This window comes from Branchiostoma lanceolatum, chromosome 4 (assembly GCF_035083965.1).
Source record: "Branchiostoma lanceolatum isolate klBraLanc5 chromosome 4, klBraLanc5.hap2, whole genome shotgun sequence".
Lineage (NCBI taxonomy): Eukaryota > Metazoa > Chordata > Leptocardii > Amphioxiformes > Branchiostomatidae > Branchiostoma > Branchiostoma lanceolatum.
In genome coordinates, this window is record NC_089725.1 from 20187533 (window position 1) to 20204902 (window position 17370).

At 46.3% G+C, this 17370-nt stretch overlaps 2 protein-coding genes across 2 annotated transcripts; both read right to left on the bottom strand.

Annotated features, from left to right (window-relative positions):
* Positions 1–864: 864 nt before the first annotated feature.
* On the bottom strand, positions 865–4574 carry LOC136433208 (phospholipase A2 inhibitor beta-like). The gene is made up of 2 exons (XM_066425158.1): positions 4158–4574; positions 865–2468 (listed from the first exon to the last, which is right to left on the bottom strand). Exon 2 carries the CDS (start codon positions 2457–2459, stop codon positions 1440–1442), a length of 1020 nt encoding a protein of 339 aa, XP_066281255.1. The 5' UTR covers positions 2460–2468; positions 4158–4574; the 3' UTR covers positions 865–1439.
* Positions 4575–5996: 1422 nt separating this feature from the next.
* Positions 5997–17025, bottom strand: LOC136433206 (chaoptin-like). Its single transcript, XM_066425155.1, has 9 exons — positions 16870–17025; positions 12489–14244; positions 11932–12160; positions 11196–11469; positions 10979–11073; positions 8436–10627; positions 8074–8213; positions 7585–7783; positions 5997–7332 (listed from the first exon to the last, which is right to left on the bottom strand). The coding sequence occupies exons 2-9, from the start codon at positions 14220–14222 to the stop codon at positions 7267–7269; spliced, it is 4929 nt and encodes a 1642-aa protein (XP_066281252.1). The 5' UTR covers positions 14223–14244; positions 16870–17025; the 3' UTR covers positions 5997–7266.
* Between the last annotated feature and the right edge of the window lie 345 nt (positions 17026–17370).

Here is a 17370-nt window from a genome sequence, read left to right on the forward strand (position 1 = left end):
TCGTACCGTCCTTCAGTGCCCCACATGGAGTACGTGTTTACTGACGTGTGTATTTGCACTTACGACCGGCAATACACGAATCATTTCATTTGCTTGGTTATATTTAGTTGGTGGTTTGGTAAATTGGTTGGTTGGTTGGTTGGTTGGTTGGTTGGTTGGTTGGTTGGCCGGCTGGCCGGCTGGCTGGCTGGATGGTTGGTTCTTTGGTTGGTTGGTTGGTTGGTTGGTTGGTTGGTTGGTTGGCTGGCTGGCTGGCTGGCTGGCTGGCTGGCTGGCTGGCTGGCTGGCTGGCTGGCTGGCTGGCTGGCTGGCTGGCTGGCTGGCTGGCTGGCTGGCTGGATGGTCGGTTGGTTGGTTGGTCAGTTGGTTGGTTAGTTAGTTGGTTGGTTGATTGGTTGGTTGGTTGGTTGGTTAGTTGGTTGGTTGGTTGATTGATTGATTGATTGATTGATTGATTGATTGATTGATTGGATGGTTGGTTGGTTGGTCAGTTGGTTGGTTAGTTAGTTGGTTGTTTGGTTGGTTGGTTGATTGGATGGTTGGTTTGTTGGTTTGGCTCTAACCACGATTATGGTCTACTTGCTTAAGTTAATAGTACAGACTTAAGAGGTGAAGTTGAATTGGTTTATTACCATACCTGTAGTTATATACATCACCCTGATCATGTTGACAGTTAACTTGGAGTTTCAATTGTAAATATGAATGGCGTTTGAAAATCTCGCTGACCTAAAAACGCTGCTTCTCGGCAGCCTACATCAACCTTCCTTTATTCCTATCAACGACGATAAACACTGCAGTGATACAGCGTACACTGGTGCTGCTTAAGGAACAAACGGTTGGAAAGAAAAGTTGACACAATGGATAAACATCACAAACAGCATAATGAATGTAATGGCTTGAATGGGTAGTCACATGAGCCGAGTAAGGTATTTTATACAGCAAACAGAAACGTAGCAGACAGTGGACAAATTGGTTGTGTTTCCAGCTTAACATTTTTATAACGCTACAGTAGGAAAACAAAGAAAATACACGTACAAACAGGACTCACGGTGCCACTGGGGCAAAAAGAAACAGCAGGCATCTTAGCATACAGATTTTAGACATAAACGCGTACAATGTTTTAACGACATACCTCACGACAATTACATTTGTTGGACTGGTCTGACAATGCTTCCTGTCTATCGTGTTACCTGACAAATGGACGTCTTGATTATTATCCATTTGGAAAATGATAAGCCATGATCAAGACGTCTGTCTGACTTTATTTTGTACCAATCACACCAGGGTTTATATATCAAGGTGCCCTATCTATCTGGCAACAGTTAAACACATTTTGAAATGTATGGCACTGGATTCACGCAGTCTTTCTGTTGCACTGATAGATGCCAAACTGGCTTTTCCCATTTTGTACACTAGTGGATGATTAGACCTCAGGCTAGTTACATAGCACAGGTGCACTCTGACCCTGGACATTTCAGTCTGTGCCTACATAGATGCAGGAGCAATACAATGCTGCCAAACAACGCCATCAATGACAGAGGAAGCAGAATACCTGCCGTCATGACACCGTCACACTCCGGCGTTTGATACGAGATTCTGCAAGCCCCGAATGAACAGGCGTCGGGAGGGCACTCTCCGAAGTACCACTGTGCCTGATCACGACTGTACACCATGGTGTCCCATTCTATCCTGGTGGAATCGTAGCGGTCTTCATTCAGAAGAAACGTCACCAAGATTTCCAGGTTTTTGAAGTGTCCTTGAGGAAGATTCATCAGATTTGGTAGCCATGAGGTCATGTGATACGAGTCCACCCCCAACTCGCGCAGTTCAGTCATCCAGGTGAACACTCTGTAGTCGACTGACTGGAACGGGTTCCACTGCAGATGGAGAAGAGTGAGGGCCGGCTGGTTGGAGAACAGGTTGACGGGTAGGCGTGCGAGCTGGTTGTTGTTCAAGTGGACGAACATGAGTTTGTTTAGGTTGGAGAAAGTGTTTCCACGCAGGCGGGTGATGGTGGTCTCCTCAATCCAGATCTGCTCCAGTTCTCGGAGACTGTCGAATATACCAATCGGCAGATGGAGTACTCGGAACTCCCTGATCCACAGCACTCTGAGCCGAGTCAGGTTACGGAACAGGTCTTGTGGAACCGTGGTGATTCTCGCCGTGAGCTTCAAGCTTACCAGCTCATCCAAGCCCTGGAACATGTCCGCCGGGAGAACCTGCCGGAGCGGGGAGAACTCGGCGTTGATGGACTGCGTGTCTGGCGGGAACTGCACAGTCTCGCTCGGCCTGAAGCACTCGACCGTTCGCAGCTGCTCGTACAGAGGAAAGACGACCCGCGCGGAGCACATACACTGTCGCGGACAGTCTGGCGGGTTCCAGGCTGCCATTGCCAGGTTTACGGCAGTTAGAATCCCCAAAAAGTTTGCCAACATGACCACGTTTACGGTGCGCCACATCGTGGTGTCCTGTGTGTAATGAATATAAACAGCAAACAAACTGTCAAGGCCACCACAACTGCCATTATGGCATTATGCCAACAACTACAAGAGCAATGGATTACCTTTCTAAAAACTCTAGTCTCCAAGCAGACCTACGGGTTGGCAAAGACCGTATCCAACAGGCAGAATGAGTTTTCATAGCCAACCCAAGTATAAGCTCCTTCTTCCAGTTGGATACAGTCTTTGCAATCTATTGGGTCTGGTTGGAGACTATAAAAACTCCACTAATGTATGCTAGAAAGTTATCTAGTATCATGTAGTGGCAGTGGATGGCTGATATTAGTAAGTCTCTTAAAACGCCGACACAGAACCTCCAGCCGTTATTAGGCACTAATCAAGTGTACAGTGGTTAACGTTTTGAACTACACATCTCTTCTGCGGACTCAGACCGCGGGAAATTATTTCCATAATGGAAAGATGTCGACTAAACGTTCTGTTGGACAAGAAGGGCAATTTTGACTCTCATGGACAATTTCGTAACACAAATTTGACACTTGTGTAATGTCGAAGAATGAATTACGTCACAGTTATCATTATTGTCCACAAATGCCATATAATAGCTGAGCAATCTTTGAGGTGCGACGCCTTTCTGATAGAATAGAGGGTAACTGTCCGTCTAATACGCACTATCTTAGCTAATTCATCTAATCCCTCATTTGGCCGGGAATAATGAGACATTCGTATAAAACAGGTAACTCACATATGCACGATATAGAACGTATAAAACATGGCGAAAGAAACAACTTTGATTAATTCCTATCAATGTTTCAAGTGTGACGATAAATTGCCAGAAGCAGCCCGGCACAGTGTTGGTGACAAAAACGGGTCTTCATTACCATGTTTTACATAAGGGGGAAACCGAGAAGGATGGAACACGAGTATATGTTTTACTAAGTAAACAACTAAAATCCTGCCCAAGTGCGTACTATTGGACTGAAAAACGTGCTGGGTGTGGCCCTATGGGAAACATGCTGAAGGATATGCCTCTTAAGGGTGTTTTCCATCCATTCCACCTCACGTACGCTGGATATAACCTCTGTTAACATTAATCCGCCGGGTTACATAAATCGGCCACTTTGAAAAACAGTGGGTGTTATAGATCTCTAGTGCAACACCCCTAGGTATGCACAGTTTAGATATACAGAAGTACATTATGCTGGCGGACGTTGGGTTGGGTTTGGACATATCTTTTCAGGGTGGTGGATTCACTACCCTGGTGGAATCGCGTTAGTAGATGTTGTATATCTTATGTAATCTCATTCGTATTCGTCTCTTGCCTCTAAAGCTTTTCAATGTCACATTTCCCAATAACATTGAAGGGCTTTCAATAGACAGATATTGAGCAGTTACCGTATCATCCAGGGATGAAGTCTAGATTGAATAGAAGAACAGAACACATCCCAAATAGACTGCCTTGGGAGCCCACTCCTATCATGTACACCTAGCCCAGGTCAGCTAGGTCTTGCTCTCAGCTTTAACAAACAGTGTTCTCCAGGATATATCGTTAACGCCCCGTATCATTGGATTGGCCGTGTAAACGTCATCAGAGCAAACCTTCTGCCCTAGTAAGTGAAATATGTGACCTTGTCCCCACCTCATTACCCGTACAATATGGAGACGATAAACACTTTCATGATATCGCTTCTTACGACTTACCTGTTGTTCTTTTAAGGAAACACCGCCTTAATAATTATAGGACGTCGTTCAGTCTCCAGTAATTCTACATGGTAGGTCCACGAGAGGGAGAGATATATGTTGTTTTCGCACTCTAGATCTAGACGCCTACGCGCGTTCGTCCACTAGGGTACCTTTGCCCACAGCTTTATGCAACCTTCACGTGTTCCAGCAAAACCCCGCCCAGTGTGTGGTCGCGAAGGTTCCTGAGTAAACGTTGGGCAAATTTTAAACCAAACTTTGGCCACTTAAGGCAATGTCAATCATCAGGGCATTGTCCTGAAGGGCGTGGTAAACATTCGGGTAGGTCAAAATGCCAGAAATGGACTTATAGTAAGCAGCCACCAGAGGACGGATTGAACTGACAAGGATTAGGTGGATTGAGGGTGACACAAATACCGCCATATGTCGATAATGACAATATCGAGGGTCCTATTTTTCGAGTGTATTGACATCATCGCATTATTATCAACGCAGCTGAGCAAACAAGCCAGAAACAAGCAGCCAACCCCACTCTAAAACCTTCTGTGTTGCTATATGATTTACCATAAAGCACAATCTTCCGCACATGTGTGCAATAGGGTCTAGACGTCTAGTGATTGGATTTGGCGAGTCGTCGGAATTGCAGTTTATGTAGTTTTTGTATCGGACCTTTCGTGCAGTACAGGTTTGTAGGAAAGAGTGGTAGGCACAGGCATTCCTCCTGTAATCCAACTCCAGCAAGATTTACCAGTGTTGAGTTATTTTCTTGCTTGGTGCTCTGTGAGCAGGGTGACTAGAAATATTATGAATGGAGTGTCATCATTTTTTTTTTTTTTTTTGTACCCTGGTCCAGAATATCAACGTTGGTAAAAATCCCGGCCCAGATCCCGAAATGTGGCAATAAATGATGATATGAATCTAGATTTCATTGGTCTTCTCTGTGGCATACCGTTGATCATACAATAGCTTAGACTTTGGGTTCATGAAAAAAGTACTTCATACCCGTCTCAACAAATGGTCAAGTTCAAGTCTGATTTACATGAGGCTATGTTTATTGCTAACACTTGAAGGGCACTCTAACAAGCAAGGACATGACATTTAGATGTTCTGTTCAGAAGGAAATATTGCAAACAAAGATGCCATCTGATCTTTACCAACGTGGTCTGGTCACGACGTAAGGGCTTGCTGTGTGGTTTAGTTTGACTGGTGCAGCTCTCCAAACGCCCTTGTCAGCCTGTCACCTAATATTTTCCACTTTGCATTTTCTCTAATGAATCCGTCGCCCCTCTTAACAGGGCAAAGAGCGGATTTGCCCACGTCAACTCACCTAAAGCAGATACGAATGCAGGGCTGGGGGCAAATAGTCGAACACTGCGTATATGTTTACCTATTTGATGATAGGGTGTTCATTAGCCATTTACAGGTTGCCAGTGACGATGAAAGGCCCAGCCGATATACAGTGTGTAAAACTGTCTAGCACGTTTATATATAGAATGCCAAGCAGGGATTTCTGTTAAGTTCCATGTTCTCCAAAGTGCAATGTATAGCTTCTGATTGGTTCGTTTATACATACAGATCTACAGTAGACTATCTGCTCCAAGGTGGAAAACTTGCAGTGCCAACAGTTCTTTACGTAACCCTCCTCGTGCGTCATCGCCGTTGGCACCTGCAGCCTGAATCTGTCTTTTTAGTTTGGGACTTGTCACCACCCCGGATCTTATTGTGAGTGTCAATATGGGACTTTTTGTATCACTTCATAAACTGGCCTGTATTCATTCACTGACTGTCATTTCTCTTTGACAAGTTTTTAAAGACTAATTCAACACGCCGTTGACTTAAACACACGGTCTGGCATTGCGACAATTTTATTACTGCGTTGTTGCAATTCTACTTTGCCTGACTTTAAACTTGAAATGGTCTTATTCATTATTTCATCTCATTAGTCAATGTTAATGACTTTGTCCGTACAAAGTCCCTCCGAGTGCCCGTAAGTACGGTCCCAAGAGAGTACTTTATCACCAATGTGACTCTCCGAGCGGATTCCCAAAATAAAGCGCTCTTTTATAAGAATACAACTCTGTCACATGTTCCACCCCAGTGAGAAGGACACACTTTCCACAACAACACAGAAATCCACATTGAGGAAATGTATTATCGTATACTATCCTGACTAGTGTGGATACACGGTATACATTTGTAAGCATGGTAGATTTGTGCGATAGTGACAAAACTTTCCAGCTATTGCAAACCATCGAGCTAAGTTTGAGTTGTTGGTGTCGGAGGAATGCTTCTCTATTGATTAATCATTAATATTCTACTTTCAGTGTAAGTATGGGTAGCGTGACCAACAGCGTTTAACTGATCACTTGAAAACACGTTCCACAGAAATATGTATTCTAACGTTATATAACATGGTTGCCAATGTTAGAGTTGTGCGATGTGTCGGCTAACTAATGTTAAGTCTCCTTGATAATACAACTGACGGAAAATACTATTCTAAGAATATAACCATTATATAGTCGTACAGCAGTTGTACAAGAGATTTTTAACCTTAAGAACACACAGGTCCTATGCGACACGGTCTACCAATGTGCCAAACACTTAATCCACTCCCATGGTTTAAGCGGAACACACTCTTCTCTGGATGTGTCGACATGTGAACGGATCTACAGCAGGCGACTTGCTACTTTCTACAGGACGTCGTACATCCACTATTCAAAATCGGTAAAAAAAATGCAACAGTTGCTTGAAGAATCAAGATTTTGAAATTGCTAAACACATTCGACAGTTCCAAACAGTGGCTGGTCGAATGCCTCCCCATTTTGAGTAAACGATCAAACTAAGTGTAAGTGTCTTTATGGGGCACTTCCCCTTCACCAGTCTCCTCTCCTCTCAGAACACGTTACTGACATGCAGTGGTGTTTGTCGGATCCGAGGGAAAGTGACCACATTCAGAGAAAAGTGTACTACAGCGTACTGTTAATTGTCGCGGTAAGGTTCATGACCTGACTTATCCCACTACAAAATATTCTACAGTAATACTATACGGTAGCTGCCGTATTATCATTCTCCACCTGTCTTATTTTGGACTAGGAAGCGACTATTCCCTCTAGCCTGACGACTGCGGCTCCAGTGGGCCGGTGGGAGGCTCCCAGGCCGCGCTGGTCATCACAGACTGCAAGGTAGAGAAACAGAATACATTTTTTGCAACGTATTAAGTCGTGTCTATATGTATGAGCTTTTCAGAACTGGCGTGTGTGTTGGAGTAGGTTAGGAGGAAACTGATGAACCTTCTTAAATGTTGGTGGGAAGGATCGGTGTTTTCAAAGTGTCTCTCGAAGCCACAGATGGAGGCGACGTTTTAAAACCGCATCACAACTACATCCATATTGTGACAGCCATGCTCCTACAAAGCTGATGAACCTACCCGGTCCAAAGTCTCGCGGTTAGGGCACAGAAAGTCTTCCGTCGGCACGTCCATCATCGGGCGGCCCTCCAGAAGAACAGGGCTGGCGCATGCGGGCTGAGGGCCGGCAGCCACGTTGTCCACATGATCCTCCAACCAGTTGCGCAGTGGCAGTAAGTCGCAGTCACATCGCCATGGGTTTCCAGCCAGGTCAAGCCGACTGATCGAAGGGTAGACATGGATGCATGAGATTTACTCGTAACCGAAGGTTGTCATATTAGTCCATGGCTTGTTGAAGAGGCAAAATTAACTTAACAGTATACGGAGGTGGAATGGACAGCTTTAGGGTCAGTATAAAGGTGGTGTTAGAATGGCTGGCATGATGGTGGTGCAAGGAGTATGAAGATGTAACAGGGTGGACTGATATAGAAACGGGGGAATAGATAACAAGATAGACATGGAACAACTATCGTGAACACACGGACAGATGGCTTCTGTACTAGGTACAACCTCATGTGTTGCACGGATGAGAAGACTTCCGGGTCAACCTCCTCCAGCCTGTTGTTCCGGATGTCCAGCGCCGCCATTCCCCTCAGACTCGGCAGGTCCCTGGCATTGAGTTCGGTTATCTTGTTTCCTGACAGGGACACCTACATGAGAAATGATGGAATGTGAACATGTTCATCTGAGTCGTTAGTTTTCGGGATTGTGATGATTTGTTATCTCAGGGTTGGGTGTTCGTTGTCTACTGAACTGTACCAAGCTTTACCTTAGGTTTCAACTTGGCACGGATGAAATGTATACGTATGACCATTGCAATTTACGGAATGGATCCAAATACTGAAACATGCTGACCCAGTATATTTGCTCACCTCGGACAGTGTTGTCAGCTTGCGAAGTGCCTTTGGGATGCGCCTCAGTTTGTTGCTTGAGAAGGACACCAGAGATAGATGAACCAGACCTTCGAACGCAAGATTCCGCACCCGTGAGATGCGGTTGCCGGTGAGAGTGAGCTCTCTAAGCTGCTTTAACTTGGTCAGTGCGTGTCCAGCGATGAAGGTTATGTTGTTCCGGGACAGGTCAAGATTGCGAAGATTGTGTAGGAGGGACAGCTGGGCGGTTGGAACATGGTCCAGGCAAGCGTTACTGAGGTTAAGAGCTCGTAACTTCGGCAGGCCAGTAAGAACAATCACCGGGATCGACACAAGGCAGTTACCGGACAAGTCGAGCAGGCGGAGCTTGCTGAGGTCTGGGAGAGGCAGTCCGATAAGGGATTTGATGTTGTTTTGTCCTATGCGAAGCTCACGGAGGTTAGGGAGGGATTTCAGCGCCGAGACAGGGACAGTTTTCAGCTGGTTGTTGGACAAAATGAGCGATACGAGATTGGGAACGTCACCGAAAGCTCCTGGGTCGATTTGTTCCAACATATTATTGGACAGATCCAAAACTTTCAGAAGGGGCACCGTCTTCAGGGAACGTGATGTGATAGAGCGAACCTTGTTGTGGTCCATTTGGAGGTATTGGAGCCGGGTCAATTCTTTCATGGCCTCTGCGGGAATGTCAGTTAGAGAGTTGTTGGACAAGACCAGGACTGTGGTGTTGAGGGGGAGAGAGAGCGGTACAGCCGTCAGTCCACGCCCGACGCTGGTGGCCACCAGGCCGTCACACGTGAAACTCTCCGGACATGGGAAAAACTCGTCCTCCTTCACCATCTGTTGAAATTTCGCTGCAATCTCGGCCTGTTTGTCATGTCCGCATACAAAGTCACCTGCAGAAAGATGTGAGACCTTCCACCCAGCAAAGACCGGTGGACCAGAGCATCGCATGTTTTCCACCTCAAGGCCATAATCCCAGCTTAAGTCGTCCAATGACTCCATAAACTTCCTCATGTTGCAATCACACTTTAACGGATTTGTAGAGACAGACACGTTCTTCACCTCTTTTAGACCATGAAATGAATTAATACTGATCGACTCAATCATATTTGTATCTAGAAATATTTCTGTGATACTCGTGAGTGTAGTAAAAGCTTCCCCTGGCACATTGATGATCTTGTTGCCCCTTAGACTCAAATGATGCAGTCGTGGCAACGATTCAAATGCTTCAAATGGAACCTTTGAAAGATTGTTGTTGTCCAGGTTGAGACTTAGCAGTCGCACTAAACCGTGGAAAGCGAGAGGATTGATCGTCTCGATGAGGTTGTGACTCATATTCAGGACTTTCAGGTTCAGCATGGGTACGAACGCCATGTTTGGAAGATGCATGATGCTGTTGTTGGACAGTTTTAACGTCTCCAAATGTAATGCTGTGACCATGATTCTAACAACCCCAAGAATGTCCCTCACACAAGAGCCGCTGATATCTAAATGCCGTACATTTTGGAGACCGTCGAACGCACGTCCGTCTATGGCTGTGCTGCATCCAAGTCGGAGCTCCAAGCTCTGAAGCCGGAACAAACCGTAGAAGGCCCTTGGTGGAACAATGGACAGGCGTCTTCCGTAAATAGCTAAGTTTCGCAAACGAATAAGCGGCTCAAGGCAACCTGAAAGCGCCTCAGGGCTGGACACGTCTAGCGTGAGACCACGAAGCTGCCGAAGGGATACGAAGGCGTCAAATGGAAGTGTGACGATATCATTATTCTCGATGTGGAGCGTCCACAATGACTGCAGGGACTCCAGTGCCTCTATTGGGAATCGTGTCAACCTGTTGTTGCTCAGGACAAGTGACCGCAGATTTTTCAAGAGGGAAAATTCGGACTCATGTGCGACGTAAATGAGGTTTCCAGACAGGTCGAGTGTTTTGGTGTTCCATGGAATCCTGTCGGGGACGGAGGTCAGACCGGTATCTCGACAGACGACCTCGGTAGGTTGAGGACAGTGGCAGCCTTCTGGACATTCGAACCACTTTGCCTCCCTGTAGGACAAGATGACGTCTTCTTCGGGTGATCTTGGGCTTGCTCCTGTGGGACATGTGGCCAGGAAGCTGTCTGGATTCACGTCCGTCACAGACAGGCCGTGTAAGAAACTGGGTCCGTGGCAAATGATGGCACTTCTACTCCGTGGGACTGTGAAGATATTGAGACAATGTCAGAATATCGCTTGTCTCTCAAAGTAATTCGTAGAGGACTGCAAACTGCCTAGGTATAGAAGATCAAGGTACCAAAGGCTTATTCGGGGCTTTGAGTCTTTTCATACAGCTATAATCACACTCTGTGCCACTAATTTAAAATCCCTAGCGCCTTTGCGGAGTAACGTTACACCTTCTGTAACGCTTTGATAGCAGCATACTGTAACTTCGATATCGTTTCCCAAATAGCTGCAACCACTCCATATTATATGCACTGATTTCGACGCGCCTGTGTTCAATATATCTATCTTTCAAATTGTTAAGTTAACACATCACCAAAAGTCCTTACCCATAGCGGGGAACACCTCGCTCGCTTCCATCCATTCGCGCAGCTCCTTCAGCCGGCAGTCGCACACCCAGGGGTTGCCCTCGAGATAAACCCGCCTGGAATACGATTGGTAACTGTCGGTCAATGTGAACTTATATTCATCTAGGGCTTGAATGCATGATTACAAGTTGCTTGTACACTCAAAGACATTGAACTGACGAGAATGAAAGAATCTAACCTAAGATTGTCGATGTTTGTCAAAACTTCAGTGTCCAGGGTCTCGATCTTGTTGTGGCCGAGGGCAAGATTGAGAGGGCGGGAAAAGCTCGAGAAGTCCCGTGGGTCCAGGACGGAGAGCTTGTTCCCGGTCAGGACGAGGGTTGACAGGGAGGGGAGGGCGGTCAGGGCTTCTCTCGGCACAGCTCGGAGGTGGTTGTTACTCAGGAACAGGGTCTCCAGGTTCGGCAGGTTGTGGAATACCTCTGTGTCCACTGAATGGATGTTATTATTATCTGAAAGTGTCCAAAAATGAGCATGAGATAGAACTGTGTAAAATAGAGGCTGTAGAATAAGATTGACTAAGGCTACCTGGGGTAAAGACCAATGGTTAGGGACTAAATTAGACACCTTTTGGTAGGAAGAAGTGGGACGATACGCCCGTAGCCATAACTAGGCTAGACACCGCTTGAGTGTGCGATACAGCCAGGCGTCTTCCTTAGGCCCCGGCCCCCCTCTCACTGGACCCGCGGCACGCTGGCGACGTCGCTGCGGCCGATCGAATTGACAAAGCACTCTACGGATTTCATCGACAAAAAAACAAATATTTTTAAGCTTTGTGTGTTTTGTTGTCTCTTTGGTCATAGTTGTAAGTTTTGAATGATATTCCCATTATAACGTCAAGGGTAGCACAAATCCAGTTTAGGACGCAGCGACGCCGCCAGCGTGCCGTGGGTGCAATGAGAGGGGGGCTTTACCGAGATTGATTTCCTGCAACTTGACTGCGTCTGTGAACGCCCCCTGGCGGAGGGTGGTGACCAGGTTGCCCGACAGGTCCACCCGCCTGAGATGATGCAGGGTTGACAGGGCAAATGTCGGGATGTCCCTCAAGCACATCCTGCCCATGTGCAGACCGTGCAGCCGCGGCGTGTACAGAAAGGCGTCCTGCTCCACGGTCTCCACACAGTTTCCATCCAGCTTAAGGACCTTTCGGTAAAGAGTATAAGAAAGTAGCTTACAACATACTTCGACGTTTGAAAATACCCAGTCTTGACTTAAGCCACTGTAGTCAGGGGGGCGAAAACCTTCGCTGGCCATGGGTACACCCTGTGCTACGCGTTTACTGTAACAAGTCAGCGTACAAGTCTATACTTCGCGAATTCGACTTCATTCCAGGTAACGATGTAGGTGGCCCCAAAAAACTGCAACGGTGGTGATGCAGACGCGCCTGCATGCAATGATAACAAAGGGTCTACATGATACTGTGTCCGCTTTTATACACCTATTCGTATTATGAATGCAATAAAGGTCTTACCTGGAGCCAGCTCATTCCGTCGAAGTCCCCCTCAAGAAGTGCCTGGATGTTGTTGAAACTCAGGTCTAAGGTGCGCAGTTTCCAGAGTGGAGCAAGAGCCTTCACAGGAACTGACGACATGTTATTTCCGGCCAGGTACAGGTGCAGCAAGTCCGGACAGCCCATGAAGGCTTGCTCGTCTGCGCCGCTGATAAGATTTTCGGACAGGTCGAGAGACTGCAAACTTCTCAGGTTTTTCATGGCCTCGTTGGATAACTTTATCAGCCGGTTATCATGAAGGTTTAAGTCCTGAATGAACCTCATCCGTGACAGAGCGCTATTCTCCAAGTTGGTAATGATGTTCTTCGACAAATCGAGCTGGATGATGTCGATTGGTAGATTCTGTGGTACAATAAAAAGTTCCTGTTCTGTGCAGACGACTCTTCCCGCGTCACATTGGCAAAGCTCGGGACAAGTGACATCCTCGTACAAAGGAATCGTCATGTAGGCTGTCAACAAGGAACCCTGGTCGTTGCACAGTAGAGCCTCCTGTGGCACCCATTCCAGCTTCCTCTGGTAGAGAAATGGCGGCGACACACACGTCACGTCGTCCATCGACACTATCACGCTGGTGGTCTTGACCCAGTGGAAGAACCCCCGCAGGCGACAGTCGCACTCCAGCTCCAAACCTCTGATATCCAGACTGTCCAGACGAGGCAGCTGGGAGAACGTGTCAGGTGCCAGTCCGGAGAGCGGGTTCAGTGACAGGTGCAGGTGCTTCAGTCTCCGTAAGGGGTACAAGTCCCAGGGGTGCACATTTCGGATCGCGTTCTTGTCCAGCAGAAGTGTTTCTATGTTAGCCACATGTTTTAATGTAACGGGGACCTCTGTAAGATTGTTTTCCTGTAGATTCAGGAATTCTAGACGGGACAGTCCACGTAGGGCACGGGGGCGGATTGACACGATTCCGCCATCCTTAAGTATGAGCTTGCGTAGGTTTGGGGTCTCTGCGAAGGAGTCATCTGGGACGGTGATGATTTTGTTGTGACTGAAATCAAGGGTTGTCAGAAGGGGCATATAGTGGAGCTGGTTGAACGGGATTTTCGTCAGACATGTTTCAGATAAATCGAGATTGAGGAGCCCAGGTATGCCTTGAAAGGCTTCTCGTTCCACGTCTTTGAGACAGTTGTTTGAAAGAAAAAGTTTCTTCAAACCAGGAGCTCCGGAGAATGCCTCGTTCTGGATGTGATTGATATGGTTGTCGCGGAGAGAAAGTCGCCTCAGGTTTGGTACATAGGAAATAGCCTCGGATGGAATCTGGGACAGTCTGTTGGAGTCTAGGGTCAGCTCTTGAAGATTCCTCAACCAGGCAAACGCAGGTCCTGGGATCGCCTCCAGTGCGTTTCCGTCCAAGTGTAAGCGGACTAGCGATGTCAGGTCACCCAGGCTGTTGGCGCTGAAGGAGGTAAGTTTGTTCTGACGCAGGTCCAGGGTTACAAGTGAACGGAGGCCGTACAGCTCAGCTCTTTTTACAGTTCGTATCATGTTGTTACTGACGTCTAGAATCCTGGTGTCCTTTGGAATCGTCGGAATAAACTTGAGTCCCAATGAGCTGCAGTCCACCTTTAACTCGACAGGATCGCACCTGCATGGCGTCGCGACGCAAGGACTCCACTGGGCACTGGCGGTCGTGACGGCCACGCTCGAGACCACAAGGATCAGGACCCACGACAGGGATATTACCGATGACATCATTGTGGTGACAGTTCAGATCAGTCTTCAATAAAATGAAAAGGAAATGAAATGCACTTCCATAATAGGATAGCAATGAGAGGGTGTTGAAAAGAAAATAGCGCGGGGAAAAGAGAAACGTCACTTAGAGCAAACAGAAACGTAAAAAGAATGGAAAGAGTGGACTGGTGTTCAGGTAATGGATAATGCTTACTGCACCAAATTTCTCACGTATCCTTTTTGTTCAATCTATGATTAGCCCCGTTACATCGTCTCTAGACAGGCATGAGCTGCTTGCACGGTGCGTGATCGGGCTACTCCAAGTCTTCCAAATAAAGAAAACTGGTATAATTGAGATGTCTTTGTGACCTTAAAAATGGCAGAGTAAAAATCTTGTAGAAGAAGAAAAGAAAAATTCATAAAGCCTGTCCACACTCACAACAGCCTATATGGTAGTAGCGTGAGTCCCAGTGTTTTATGGATGAGGAAAGGAGCCAACTTTGCCTGATGGAAGGAACTGAAAACTGTGGAGCGCAAGCCAGGGAACTATTACACGTTTAAAACTTGCACAACGACTAACAGGTGGTTGCCAGTGTTCTGCCAAGATGAAATATCTATATTTGTCAAGGCCTCTCAGCTGCCAGATGAATACAGTTTTCTGGCCGTAAAACTTCAGACAGAGCGGTTCGCCTGCCAAAGAAACAAGCAAACCTTGGCACGCAGGGATAGACATCTGTGGTCCACTAAACTTCGTCAGACGTAATTTGTCAACGTTTACTTGGCTCTATAGCGAACGTTCAGTCTGCCCAACACTTTGATAAGCGTTTCGCTGATTGTGCTCTGCGTCCCTCCTCTAAGTCGCTGTATGTATTATGGCGGTCGTCCATCAGTCTTCAAAAAGAAGAAAAGCAAACTAATTTCCTAATTGAAAAACACTGCATGGAAAGGATAAAAGATATATGAGTGGAGTAAAACATTCTTTGAAAAAGAAAGAAGAAATAGAAGAACCAAGGCAACAAAACAATGCACTAATCATAGGTTGGTTGTAAAAAGTTTGAGGGTATCATTCGTCACTACAGCTCGTCTTTTAAAGTTGCAGCTGAAATTCTAATATGTTTGCCAAGTCTTTCTTCTGTTTGGCTTGACATCAGAAACACTTTTGTCAATTGAGATTATGTATAGAAAATGTTGAATCAGCCGCGAGTCATTGAAATATTTAGCTGCGACAGGCTGGGTTTGTAAAAATTCACGTCTGCTGATGCCCGAGTAATATTTTGCCAAGATTTCATAAAAGATATTGTTGAGTCGTCGTCCCTGTCCTTGCAAGGGTGGTACGTCACCAATCACAGTTGTCACATCCTCTAGCAGGTGCGCTGTCTAGTTTTTGTGAGCCAATGTCTGACCAATCAGGTAGTTTCCATACCTCAAGTACGTACTACTGCTGATACAGTAACACAGCAGAGAACATGCACTGACGAAAACTCAATTGCATGTACTCGACAGAGAAAAAATGTTGCCAGTTTACAAGTCTGCATGCCGGCACGTAGTGTGGGTCGTGAACGTGGCAGGCGCGCCGTCTATTGTCTGAAGCTACATCTTGTTTCGATCAAGATCAGAGCTTTCCCATGGCATAGGCACATTGTATATCGTACAGGGTCACCCATCATTTCAGGGGGAAAAGCAGATGCATAAAACACAGGAGATGCAGGATTTTTTATTAGAGACGGAGGAACAACAGTGATGTAGAGAAGAGTTCAAGCTCCATATCCGGACAGATCTATTTGATCCACTCACACCCGGAAGGACCCTGGTCTTTTCGATAAGCGTCATGGGCGTGGCTGTCCTCAAACACGGGACCTCCATTTAACGTCCTATCCGAGGGACGTCACTAACCAAAGCTAGGTACTCATTTTCATCACCTGAGTGAAGTGGGGAAAGTCGTGTCATGTGCCTTTCCCAATGTCAATGTGACAAATCAGGGATTTTAATCCAGGACCTCTGGGTTCTGGGCCAAACACCCTGCCACTGTGCTACCGCGACTTTACAAGAAAATACTTGCGGCGGTCGGATTTACGGCAGGCGATACTATTTCATTAAGCAAGGGAAGTACAGGCATTCTGAAGCTAGTCTATACGTCACTTAACGCTGATGACCAACATAGTACTCTCCAAGCAGAGGTTGAATGGGCAGATCGTCACCGTTTTATCATATGCCGTCATTTTTTGTCGCTAGCCCATTACTAGCGACAAAAAATGACGGCATATGATAAAACGGTGACGATCTGCCCATTCAACCTCTGCTTGGAGAGTACAACATAGAACCATTTGCGTTTAACACGAGTCTATGGGGGGACTATCGGCATCGTAGAAAGTTCTTTATAGCTATTAGTTTTCCAAGGGCGTCAAATTACCCAAACATCGTACACATCCCCTACACAACCCATAGGTCTATCGTGATATGGTCTTTGGGATTATGGCATTATAGTATGACCTACGAAATTGTCATAATGCGGAAAGTATTATGGCATCTAAAACATTTTGAATAGGTCTTCAGCATGCCTGTTCCGGGAACCTCTGTCGTAAACCATTGTACAACGCATGTGAAATGCACCTTACAAGAGACAAAAGAATAACCGCGAAATTAACTCAATATAAAAACACATTTCTCTGACCGTGTCTGTTGAGTACTCCGGCGCGCAGAGCCGTTGAACGATGTCCGTAGAGTCTGTAGACTCTCCCAGAACAGACAGATGTTCTAGAGATGACTATGCCTTACGTCCACCGACAACTGCAGCAGTAGCTATAGGCAGACCTGTGCACAAACTGCAGCGTGCGCCAGCGAGCGGGCGCACTCTTATAGCCAAAATCAATGCCAAATTAACAATTAGCATAAGTAACTGTTTCACATCATCGATGAGTCCACGTGGCAGAAGTACAACATTGAGCGATTGTACCAGAAAAGGGCGACAGTCCAGGGCACCTGCCAAATTAGGGAAAAGAAAGATTTAAAAACCCATCTCAATAATATTCATATTTCGTTTAAGAACACTTTTTCGAGGAAAATTCAATGTGATTTATTTCATTTAAAGAATGCACCCCGACAGTTGACTTTCAAGATTTCATTGGAATTGATCAATGGGCAATGAAATATTGATAAGCGTTTCCCTGATTCA